This window comes from Prunus mume, linkage group LG2 (assembly GCF_029339155.1).
Source record: "Prunus mume cultivar Tortuosa linkage group LG2, ASM2933915v1, whole genome shotgun sequence".
Lineage (NCBI taxonomy): Eukaryota > Viridiplantae > Streptophyta > Magnoliopsida > Rosales > Rosaceae > Prunus > Prunus mume.
In genome coordinates, this window is record NC_142699.1 from 33,034,626 (window position 1) to 33,047,769 (window position 13,144).

A 13,144-nucleotide genomic window follows, 5' to 3' on the forward strand; every position below is an offset into this window, starting at 1 on the left:
TGAAAATCCTTCAGAAATCTTGGGTATGATTTCGTGGGTGGGGCTTCGACCTACGAAATTTTGGCTTGACATCTGGCAGAACCTTGTGACCTTTAAGTCTCTGGAATTCTATGTAACATCCCACATCGACCCACGGAGAGGGGGTGATGTACCTTATATGTACATGCCCTCCTCAATCTAGCACGGGGCCTTTGGGGAGCTCACTAACTTTGAAGTCTTGGGAACTCCGAAGTTAAGTGAGTTGGGCTAGAGTAATCTCAGGATGGGTGACCCACTAGGAAGTTGCTCGTGAGTTCCCATTAACAAAACCGTGAGGGCAGAGAGAGGGCTTAAAGGAGACAATATCGTACTACAGCGGAGCCAATCCCGAGTGTGACAATTTGGTATCAGAGCCACTCTACAATATGGTGCGAGTGTGCCGACGACCAACGAAGAGGGGTGATATGTATATGGTGCGAGGCTCCTAAGGGGGGTGGATTGTAACATCCCACATCGACCAACGAAGAGGGGTGTTATGCCTTATATGTACATGCCCTCCTCCATCAAGCACGATGCCTTTTGGGAGCTCACTGACTTCTAAGTCATGAGAACTCTGAAGTTAAGCGAGTTAGGGCTATAGTAATCCCAGGATGGGTGACCCATTAGAAAGTTACTCGTGAGTTCCTATAAACAAAACCTTGAGGGCAGAGAGCTGTGCTACGGCGGAGCTATATCAGGATGTGACAATTTAGTATCAAATCCACTCTGCCGTGTGGTGCAAGTATGCCGACGAGGACGTCAGGCCCCTAAGGGGGGTGGATTGTAACATCCCACATCGACCAACGAAGATGAGATGATGTGCCTTATATGTATATGCCCGCCTCTATCTAGTACGAGACCTTTTGGAAGCTCACCTTCAAGTCATGGGAACTCCGGTTAAGCGAGTTGGGGCTAGAACAATCCCAGTGATAGGTAACCCACTGGGAAGTTGCTCTTGAGTTCCTAGAAACAAAACCATAAGGGCAGAAAGAGGGGCCCAAAGCAGATAATATCGTACTACGGCAGAGCCGATCCCTGGATGTGACAATTTGGTATCGAGCCACTCTGCCGTGTGGTGCGAGTGTGTTGAAAAGGTCGTTGGGCCTCTAAGGGGGGTAGATTGTAACATCCTACATCGACCAACGAAGAGGAGGTGATGTGCCTCATATGTACATGCTCACCTCCATCTAGCACGAGGCCTTTTGGGAGCTCACTGGCTTCGGAGTCATGGGAACTCCAAAGTCAAGTAAGTTGGGGCTAGAGCAATCGCAGGATGGGTGACCCACTGGGAAGTTGCTCTTGAGTTCCCAGAAATAAAACCGCGAGGGCAGAGATGGGGGCCCAAAGTGTGCTATGGCAGAGTTGATCCCGGGATGTGACATTCTAAACCTCTGGAGTTCTAAGCTTGGCTAATGGGAGGCCACATACTTGGCCAATAAGAGGTCCCTCCTTGGTGGATTTGGTCTAGGTAGACCTCTTGTTGGAGGATTGGAGATTCCTCTTTGGCGGATCTTACCTTGACAGATCTCACCTCGGCGGATTTCACCTTGGTGGTTTTGGAGATTCCTTCTTAGCAGATTGGAGACCAACCCTCTGATGGATTTGGAGATTCCTCCTTGGTGGATTTCACCTTGGCGGATCGCACCTCGGCGAATCTGACCTCAGTGGGCCTTATCTCAGCGGATCTCACCTTGGCGGATTTGGGAAAATTTGACCACCCCCAAACACATACTTTATGAATCTTTATTGAATTATATAGGTCCTCCTTTTTCTTTAGGTTTAGAGATTTAATTTATATATGAGTGATGAGATTTTAATTATTTATAGATATAACTCATTTAAGCATCTCCACCCGAAATGTTAAAATGTTCGGTAGAGCTCCAATGTTTAGGCAGGGCATCAAATTCTTTTGCTTGCCATCTTTTATTTTTTATTTTTCATAAGTTCTTTTTTTTATAAAAAAACAGCCACATCATAAATTAATAGATTTTTAAATTGCCATCCTAATAATAGAGTCACATTGCAATTTTTTTTTCTTCAAATATAGGGTACTTTATTGTTAAAATTGAAAGTGCAAGGGCAAGCATGCCTTAAGAGTGAGAATTCAAGATACTAAGTTGAAATTAACCATAATATAGTTTATTTCACCTAAAAACCTAAAATTTGTATGAAATTCCTATTCATCATTACCCTCATTTTCTTCTCTAGTACATTGACGCTCCGTTTGCTTCACGGAAAGGATTTGAGAGGAAATCACTTCCCATGTCATTTCCCAAGAGATGGGAAATGAAGATTCTTTTCCCATGTTTGGTAATCCTGGGAAAGTAACAAAGAAATATCACTTTATTTCCTTTCACATGTTTGGTTTGTGTAGGAATGTAAAACAAAGTTTGTTTAATTTTTCAATTATACCCATATAAAATTAAATATATAAAAAAGAATGCATTTAATGCTATTTTGTACTTCTAAATTGTTAATGGGGACAAAATAGTCATGAAAAATGTGTATTTAAGGTATGCATTATGTGAAAGATGTCTCAAAATGCAGCCTGGGAAGACTATGTTTGGTTTGTGTAGGAATGTGTTTGTTTAATTTTAATTATACTAAAAATTAAATATATAAAAAAGAATGCGTTGCCCACATGAAAAATGTGTATTTAAGGTATGCATCAGTACTAAGTGTTGCCCACTCAGCTTTAATTTGGATGTTAGGTTGCCTCTTAAAATATTCAGATTCAAATTTCCTTGGTAAAATTGACATGATAAACGAAATTTAAGGAATGAATTGGAAATTTGTTGACAATCCCGTTGGTTTAAAAGAGAGTTGATGTATTGTTCTTGGACCGTCATATGCTCAAGGATCTCTAACAGTGATAAACAAGACTATCATCTATAATATACTTGAATACACTCGAGACTATGCATTGTAAAAAATGTCATCACATTGGAGTAAGAGAACTTCTAGATCAAAGTTATGAAAAAGTAGGTGAATGTGCTATTTATGGGAATTGTTACATCAAATTTGAACTTTACAAGCATTATATCTAAACTCATTCAAGAATGGGAATTAATGACTCCTATCCACATTGAAATGGGTTTGCATCTGCTGTCTACTTTGACACGAGTACTTCAATTTGACAGAGAGTTAACTTTGTTTTTTTTTTTTTTGGTCGAACTTTGTTATGTCTTACTTTTTAATAGTTTTATTTGTTTACATTATAAAAATAAATTTAAACAACCCAAAATACTTGTCACATTTTATCTTTCCTCTCACTCGAATTGGAGTTGATGAAAATTATTTTATTTTAGGAATTTTAGTTTCCTTTTCTTTTATGCAACTTCTTACCTTTTGCATAGTCCTCTTGTAATTAGGATTTCTTCCTACCTTAACTCTTTTAGGGTTTACTTAATTTTAATTTGGTACTTTATAGTTGTACCCTTAAGGCATGGTAGTTCATGCACTTTCCCTGAATCAATTTGTTGCAATGTAGTTGTGTTGTTAGGTTGACCTCATAAAATCAGTTAAGTAATGACGTGTCATTTGTGGAGCCTAATTTTTTTTTTTTTCTTAGTTGGAATTAAATATTAAATATTAAATAATTAAATAATTTTTTTTTTTAAAAAAAATCCTTTCTCTCGAACCCAGCACATAACCCACTCCACCACCACTCACCACTCACCACCACCCAAGCCTCCACTTAATTGATTTTTTGATGATCAATCTAGTTAACGATAGAGCCACATTGTAACAAATTGACTAATCTAGGGTACTGGATTGTTAAAATTGAAAGGGCATTGATTAACAAGCCTTAAGGGTACAACTGTAGGGTACCTGTAGGAGTATTTTCGTCCCCAAAGAATATTCGTCAAGATCCCTTCTTCCTCTTAGTTTCTCTTTCTCCTGCAAAACAACACGAGTGAAAAGACCACACCCGGGTGTTGGCCAAAGGCCCTCTGATGCCTAAGATAGGTCGACTTTGTGTAGGAAAAACAATAATGAACAAAGTGTACAGAGATTTCTCTTGGGGAGAACCGGGTGACCAGAGTTGTGTGTGGTGGCCGGAGCCTTGTGAGAGAGAGAGAGTGTGTGTGTGTGGTGTCTAGGGTTTGTGAGAGGGGATTTATGCAGAGTTTCAGACGTAGGTTTAGAATTACCTCAAACCTTGTGCGTAGCCATGTATTTATAGGAGTTTCAGAGGCTAGAGTTTCGGAAGAATAATTCCGCACATGGAAATGAATTATTCTTCCCCAATTTGGTACACCCTACTACCAAATGAACCTTAAAATTAACTGACTACCAAACTATTTATTAAATTACTAATTTATCTTAATATAAAATGACCAAAAAGAATATATTGAATTGTGAAACAAATGCAATTTTAATAAGTACACCCTACTCACCATATTCAACGTAGAGAAGTTTTCATATTGATTGGTGCTCACAACAAACAACGCAACAAGCATTGATAGAGACGCAATTGCATATTTGCAAGTACGATGACTGGAATAAAAGAGAATGAAAAATTCCAAAAGAATGACCACAACATTGAGCAAGTCTCCGGTCAGAAACATGTTGTGAATGAAGCCAAGCAACATCAAAATGTGAAGTAATTGGTCCTAGTTAATTTGCTACTTTCTCGGACTACGGCGAGTGCCATGGAACTACCAGCTATTCTTTTATGGTGGTTTTACATAGAATTTGTTTGTCTACTTTAGACACATAACAAGATATTGCTGGGATTTAAAAATCCATGATTTTGTGTCCATAAAAATGGTAGGTCATAGTAGAGATCTCTTGGAGAAATATTTATTATATCATGAAAGTGGGTACATATTGGGAAATTAATTACAGATATGTGTGATGTCAAAGAGTTATACAGAGTATTAGGGTGTTGTGTGATAGGGTATATCAGAGGTACTTTTGGTAGTTAAATAGGATGTACTTAGTTAATTTTATATTTTGATTAAAATATTAGGACGTATTTAGATGATATGGTGTACTCAGTTAATTTTAAAATTCGTTTAGCAATACTCTTGATTTAATTAGGGATTTGATTATCAAATCCCCAATTATGGTAAGAATCAAATAATTCCCAAATTGATTGAATTAATTATTTGACCTAGGATCTGTGAATATATACTTCCACAATACCAAACTGAAATTAATACTCTCATATTGAAGAAAAATACGTATCTGAAAATTTACATATACTTTATTTGTCATGGTATCAGAGCCTAGCACTCTTGTCGTTTTCACATCTGTAATTTGCACTCGAACAGTGGAGATGCTCTGAAGGGTTAAGCCTTTCAGGATTTAAGATTTTATTATATAGGATTTATGTTAGGGTGAAAACTTTGGGATCGCCAAAAAAAAAAAGGGTGAAAGATTCTGATTCTGAGGGAGCTATTACATAGGTAAAAACAAGCACAATGTAAAGACAAAACAACTAAAGATAAAGTCAAAAAAAACCCCACATGCATAACGCCTACTAAAAGCTGCAAAAACAGAGAACCCATTCCTACAGTTACAAATGCAAAGTGACCAAGAAATCCAGCACTTAGATTTTCTGTGTATGAGATAGAGATAGAAAGGTGATGGTGGTCTGCTTTTACTGAAGCTCAAACATGCGCTTTGTAAACAGAGAACAAAAAGCTGACTGATTTAGAAACTTACATGACATTCCAATAAAGAAGAGAAAGCAAGCATGGCACTTTTTGTGTCCAGGATTTACATCTTTTTAACAGCAACTTTCGAGAAATTCAGAGAGGGCAAAGATCAAAAGACACTTTTTCTTTCACCATGATAACCCTACAAAATTGACTATGCATTTATGCTCTATGATACCATGCCCTTGACTTTTTCTAGGCCTTGTTTGTGGGCTTTTGGATTTTCTTTTCTCCTTTTCTCTTCTTCTCTCTTTTCTTCTCTTTAGGGCATGGAATTCAACTTTCTTTATGTTCCACAATAAATGGGTCGGAAAAGTTCTTTCAGATGACAGAAAGAAAAAGGGTTTCACATTTAATGCAAAAAGTGAAGGTGAGTTTTCTAGAAATAAACATGCAAACTCCCGGAATTGGCGCCGAGCTTCGGTTGATGTTTCATGGGGAATATGATCTTTTTTCTTTTCCTTTGGGGATTTTATTAGATGTTATTTGTTGTTGGGGGAGCATAAATAAATTACAGGTGGGAATTGGGTGTAAATCTGAATATAGAATTGGGAAGAGCGTGGTGATGTTATGCTCACATACATTGTATTGCTCTTGGACAAATAACTCTTTAATTTCTTGGTCCTGCTTCCCTCTTACATTTAAGGGGGCATGGTGGAATTCTCTAAATTTTCTTCCGAGCCAAGACGAAGGGAGCTCTTATAATGAGAGGGTTCAATGTGGGGTTCCATCCCACCATTCATTCATTTAAAAAGTTTATTTCCAACAATTCCTCTCTCTTGTTGGATGGCGAGATGGATCCCATATTAAAACCCCCCACCAAAAACCCCCTCATTATAGCATTTCCATCTAAATGTGCAATTGAGTTTAGGGTCCCAAATTGTGAGGCCTGTGGAGACAAACCTAGTAACTGAAGTTAGCAACCAAGTGAATTGTGAGGCGTTTTAAGAGAGAGAGACTGAAAAAAGAAAAGAAAAAAAAGAGTAATGATTTCCCCACTAGAAAAAAAAGTCCAACGCATTGGAGCAAAGAAGTTAATGGCTCTTACCCACCACCACAATTGGATCCAAAAGTTTGAATTTGAGTCTAAAAGTTTGGGTTTCAGAATAGACATGGCCTTAGAACATCTTCTAGAAAAATGGCAAAAAGACTGATGAATAAAGTATTTTACCACTAATGCTATAAACCCGCAAAAATAAGCGTATCATTAATTATGTTCCACCTTCTACCGCCCTTTCTTGTTTGGTTGTACACTTGGGTTTTTCGTGTGTTTGGTACAATGAATTTGAGTGCTTTGGTGCAAGTAAACATAAGCATAGTGGAGAAAGGTTGACAAGAGGAGTGTGTGAAATGAATAATGGTAGAGAAGAGCTGCGGCATTCAATGTGACCCATGAAATGCAAGCTGGAGCACGTAGAGATATGACACTGACCAAAGAAGTTTAATCACCAAACTTCTTCTTGTTTTTTGGCCGGCATTTTAGTCAGCAAGATAATACCATTAGTCTGACTGCATAACACTAGCAAGAATCAGTGTGTTGCCAATCCAGTGTGAACATTTTTGCTCACCATTCTTAAATAGTGGTGAACATTATCGACATATTAATTGTCGTTGAATGAGTGTGATATAATCTATATATTATACAAATCTCAAAAATTCAACTCACAACGGCCATTAATATGGTGGTAATGCTCACTACTGATTAAGAGTGGTGAGTAAATATACTCTCCAAACCAGTTGGTTCTTGCACCAAAGATTGCCAATCCTCTTCCAATATTTTTTTTTGAAAGAGGAGACTACTTTTAAGGTAGCTGTTTTCAACAAAAGCACACAAATTTAAAAAGTCTCAGCCCATCCAATCCCCACTCCGACCCACAAGGCCCAATCCAATTCCAACCTACATGGCTCCACCAACGCTGCCTATGACAAGACTCGAACCTTGAACATGGTGCTAACTTTGATACCAATTGTTAGGAATGATACAATGCTCAAAACTCAAAGTTAGACCAGTAGTAGGGGACTTTAGCTCAGTGGTCAAAGGGATATACCTCTGCACCTGAGGTCTTAGGTTCGATTTCCCCTTCTTCCCTAATATCACTTGTGTCTCAAGATAAAAAAAAGAAAGGTTTGACCTGTCAATAAGGGAAAAACTTGATTTTGCTGTCCTTAACAAATAACTCAAAACAAATGGAAGAAAAACAAAAATTCAAAGAAGTCAAACTTCAAGTACGTTTTCTTGTTCTAAATAATCTTCTCGATCAGTGGATAAGTATACATCCCTGCTTCTACTGGTAACTTAACATATTAATAAAATAAAATAAAGGAAATTCCAGATTTGAATTTTTTTTTTTTTGTTTGTGGAAATTTATGATAGATAGCAGGAATGCAGATAGCATTAGAAAATTATTTTGTTAACTAAGGACATCAAACATTGTACATATTTTACCTTTTGTATTAGTACTAAGTTACTCAAGATAACAGTTACTGCAGATAAGAGAATTTTTTCCCAAGAAGAAAATTGCAAGAGACCCTTATAGTTGCATGCATCGATCTGTGAGTGCAAGTGTCACATGTTTTGGCAAGCTACCAAATTTGAAAGGCAATTCTGTACAACTAAATAATAGATTAAACATTGTACATGATAATAACAATTGTAGTAGCGTCATAAACAATAGAAACAAACCTATTGGCAGGAACTAAATATGACATCTTAAGGATTCCGAGCAAAACTTACCGATGGCATTCTACAAGCCGGATGGAACAAACTAAATTAACTAATTTCCAGAGCAAGGAAAGTACCTAAACACAGACAAACTTCAAGTATAATCCAAATTGAAAGAATAGAAGGGCAGACCGGAACAATTAAATTAACTAACTTCCAGAGCAAGGAAAGTACCTAAACACAAACAAACTTCAACAAGTAAAATCCAAATTGAAAGAAGAGAAGGGAAGGCTAAAGATTGATATTCGATACAGTCCATACTTCATTGCTGCACAAAATAGGTATTATACTTCAAAGAATCGAAGTTCACGAAGGGCTTAGTACAAGTGATGGTATTGTACATGTAATGACACTAAGTGGCCTGCAATGCAGAAAGAATTATCCATGTCTTCTTGTTTTCTTTGTTCATGAGTCACTACTTCAATTTGGTTTGAGGACAACATGCTGCAAAATAAATGACGTAAGAAATTACACGTCCTATTGAGAAATTCTCTACATGAATCTCAGAATAACACCCACTAAAAGAAGACAGTAAACCATATATTTATTGAATGGTTAAAATATCATATAAGAATATTTTATCAACCATGGATCTCATTTATTAAAATGCATATTGAATATCAAAATTCAAAGAGGTACCTTAATTTGTGTCCTATTGTAAGTGTAAGTGATGTGAACAGACCCATCACTAGCCTCGATAACAGCGGGATATGAGAACTCCATTCCCAAATTCTCCTCCAATGTCACAGCATCATGCCATGAATCCCCGTCATCATTGGAGAGTGCAACTTTAAGTACACCCCTTGAGACTGTATTATAAGCAAGTACAATAGAGCCATCTCTGAGCTTTACCCCGTCAATACCTAATAAGAAAATTGGAGTAAACCAAGATTAAATATGTGAATGCAAAGACGAAAAAAAGGCGTTCAATTAACATATACATGTTACATGCATTCATTTAACTTTGTTCATCCATAACTTCAAATAAACAGTAAACACCAAAAATAACAGAAAAAGACCTGATGCAAAACTAAGTTCAGAAAACATTTTGAACAAGATGGACTTGATATTTGAAAATCCAGGTAAACATATTATCACACTTGGATGCACATACTGCCTTTGACAACGAGAGAACTGTAGTTCAGCCATAAACCTGAGTTTGGATTGGGGAGTTCAGTAGGTATTGCATGATTCCAGTTCTGGCCACCATCATAGGATTCTGAAATACAAACTCTGCCAATGTGATCAGAGGATCGCATTAAAAGACGCAAGGTCCCTTTTGTAGTCTGGTAAGGAACTGGCTGAATCACACTAAGAGTTTCATTTTCAATGTAAATAGGACCATACTTTTTCCAAGACCGGACAGAATCTGTTGCGACCTGTTGAATCATTTATGTTAGGCAGCCATTCGAAACATACCGAAAGGTTAACCGCCCTACATAATTGAGTTTCTGTGACAACCTCCACCCAAGCCCCCCAAGAGTTCCAGCTTTCAACAGAGGATCCACAGAGCAAAAGTCCATTTTCCAGCAAGATAGGCTGCAGAATAGTAAAGCAGAACATATAGCACAAGCAGCCTTTTAATATCAACGGTGATGACATGTACCAAAAGTTATCATATGAGTTCAAGTACCACCTTATTCTTTATTGGTCCTAATATACCAGGAGGAAGTTGTTCTCTTTCTGTCCAAGTAACACCTTTATCATGTGATCGCTTCATGCAACCACTCCATCTGATATTCATCAAACTGAAAGTTAGAAGAACCTAACAAATGAAAGGAACGTAATAAGCTTATAAAACATCATTAGTTCGATTGAGTTTGCATTTCACGGAAAAGATGTGAAGGAGCATAAGTATAAAACATAGAACAGATGATTACTTGTGAATTCAAAAGTTTTAACTAACCATGGTAATAACAAAAAGTACTTATCCAAGAATATGTACCAAGCATACAAAGCCGAACCTAAATTCTTTCTAATAGTTAAGTTTGACAGGATATCATAAAGAGACCATATGAAACTGAGTTGCAGCTTAAGTTAAAACATTCGAAAGGGGTTCATTAATATTGAACTAAAATCATAGGGAAACAAAACATCTATCAGAAAAAAGAAAAAGAAAAAAAAGAAGGATTTAATTAGTAATGAATGGATAAATTATACTGGGTCAGTTTTGTGAGAACAAAGAAGGTTAAAATTCTGCGGCCCAGTTTGGTGATAAGTCAGAACCTTTCATCTATATCAATAATGGCATTTTGAAACAGATGGGAAGCCTGAAATGCATGCATAAGGTTTCTACTGAATCTTTGCATTGTCAGACAGATTCCATTGTGCTTCACTTCCCCCAGACACCCTCTCTCCCAACCGAATAAAAAAAGAATAGTGGACTTGAAGATTCCAAAAATTTGAAATACTATGCCTTAGTTGAACAAGACCTGTTTCTATATGATTGCCACTCTCTACTCCTGAGTTCTAAGTTGACAGGAAACAAAACCTGGTGGATGAATCATGACCCTGTGATCAGAGCATGTTAACAGCTTTGGTTCTTGGGCCATCAAAAAAGTAGAGGACAGTTCTCAGTCGGTACTTAAAGTCAAAAGCAGTTTGACAAAACATAATAATAGCGAAAGGCACATTCTTTATGAGACTAATAACTTAACCTCTAGCTCTTTAACAGTATTTAGCATGAACCACCCATCAACAGCAGCAGCATTGCCTACAGACATAAATGCATTTCTTTTATGCCACCCACACTATAAGATTAATGTTAATTACCTGTAACTCACAATCCTTTTCCGAAAATTAAAAAAGAAATCTTCTGGTCTAAGGTCTAGATTATAAAAGGGGGTACTGGCAGCAGCGTTTCACTAACTATAAATGCTACCAACCTAAGTGGATTAACGATTTGATCCTAGGTCTCTAGTGCTAAGCCAAGAGACTTTACCAGTTAAGCTAGTTGGGAGCTACATGAACAATTTTCATCTAGTAATAAATATAATGCCACGACATGGACAGTGATTTCAAATCATGTAGAACAATCCCATTCATTTTCCTTTTCTGTTTGTTTGCGTGGTATAAGCCAAACAACATTCTCAAAAAGACATACAAAACAGTTAGGGACATACTCAGAAAGAGATATAAAGTCAAAACTGAAGATTTTAATAAAACTTGACTGCAAAAGCTTATAGATAGTTGTAGAACAAATTTACTTTTGAACCTCTTGTCCTATTTTATAGAACAGCAGCAGCTCATGTGATGGAAGTTTGAATAGCACAGGGTTCCACATTGGAACATCAGGTTGTTCATCAGCAATGACAGGTGACTGCCAATAGCCATTCTGCTCAGAAAAATTCTACTCTTAGTGTTAGGAATTCATATAAAAGTCCGATGAGGACTTTACCAAGAAATTTAAGAATGAATCTGTCAGTCAACTAGACTAAAATGGATAATGATAACTTCCGTTCCAGTGCATTTTGTAATTTATATCAAAATAAAAGATAACATTAACTAGACAACAGAAAAATAAGGGTACATCTTTGTTGTTCATAAAGTGAGCAACCCTTGTGGATTGTATGTATTGTTTACCTTGTACGTCTGCAACCAAATTTTCACATCTGGTGCTCCCTCCGATTCACCTCCAAAATAGGCAACCAAAAAGTGATCTTTATCAACCTATACGAACAACAAACAAGCACTGGTCTAGTTAACTTCTCCAGGGGAAAATAAAGGCTACTAATCATAACGAACTACAAATATTTACTTTTTATTTTCTAATTATTTTGTCCTGCACTACCTCAACAATGGTAGATGCATGGCAGCTATTGAAAGGAGCAGAATTTGCAGCAAATGTGTATTCCTCTAACAAAGGCCCCTCAAGAATACTGTCCTTCCTCATACTCATACTTGGGAGCGCAGACAACGTGGTTTCGGCAAATGTTCTATCTAACTTCCTGCATAATTTTTCAGCACTATATTCTCGTATTAATAAAAATTCTGGAACAACATAATTGGGAAAGGTCTAGCTTAATCATCTTTATATTTTATGGACATATTTTATAGTTACCAATTAGTCTAACAGGAAGCAAAAGCTTTGTCATCTTTGTAAGAATCAATGTAATGGCCAAGTAAAGCATCATCAAATAACATGACCAGAAAGGAAGAAAAAACAAAAAACAAAAAACAAAAAAAAAAAAACAACAACAACAACAACAAAAGAAACCAACATGAAATAAACAAAAGAAAGCCAAATAATTTCAAATTTTCCAACCCAAAAAAAGAAAGAAAAAGGAGAGAGTTTACAGGGTCATAGAGCACCTGGTGAGAAAAACGGGAAAAGAGTGAAGCAGGTGCTGGGCATTATATATGAGACTGGAATTGAATGTGAAACTGCTTCCAAATCTAGATAGTGGGTCATTCAGATCACAGACATTGAAGATTGAAAAGATCAAAAACAGAAACAAAGGCAGCAACAGGACCAAAACAATGCTTCCCACTGATTTCCGCATTTTTCTCATCTAATTTTAATCTAATGCCTCATGAAATACACAAGTTCCTCAAACCAATTTGTATGTAGAGTACCTAACGCATTTTCCATGGCATGAAAATAAAATAAATAAATTTGAGTATGATGGCTTTGACTTACTTTGAGAGCGAGAGAGAGGGAGAGAGAGAGTCAGTTCACAGCTGTTCTGTAACTCAGCCCCTATCGGGGTAAAATAGACAAACATTCCTTGAAGTTCAG

At 36.9% G+C, this 13,144-nt stretch overlaps 1 protein-coding gene across 13 annotated transcripts; it reads right to left on the reverse strand.

Moving 5' to 3' along the window:
- Nucleotides 1-8,516: 8,516 nt before the first annotated feature.
- Nucleotides 8,517-13,144, reverse strand: LOC103323332 (BNR/Asp-box repeat family protein). 13 transcript variants are annotated; one of them, XM_089044912.1, is made up of 10 exons: nucleotides 12,718-13,088; nucleotides 12,197-12,353; nucleotides 11,989-12,075; nucleotides 11,621-11,755; nucleotides 10,043-10,171; nucleotides 9,868-9,945; nucleotides 9,754-9,785; nucleotides 9,560-9,639; nucleotides 9,046-9,269; nucleotides 8,517-8,850 (listed from the first exon to the last, which is right to left on the reverse strand). In XM_089044912.1, the coding sequence occupies exons 1-10, from the start codon at nucleotides 12,915-12,917 to the stop codon at nucleotides 8,827-8,829; spliced, it is 1,146 nt and encodes a 381-aa protein (XP_088901038.1). In that variant the 5' UTR covers nucleotides 12,918-13,088; the 3' UTR covers nucleotides 8,517-8,826. The 13 variants fall into 13 exon arrangements, with proteins under 13 accessions (XP_088901038.1, XP_088901037.1, XP_088901041.1 ...); XM_089044911.1 differs by having other exon boundaries at nucleotides 9,521-9,639; XM_089044915.1 differs by having other exon boundaries at nucleotides 9,521-9,785; nucleotides 10,043-10,139; nucleotides 11,613-11,740; nucleotides 13,046-13,144.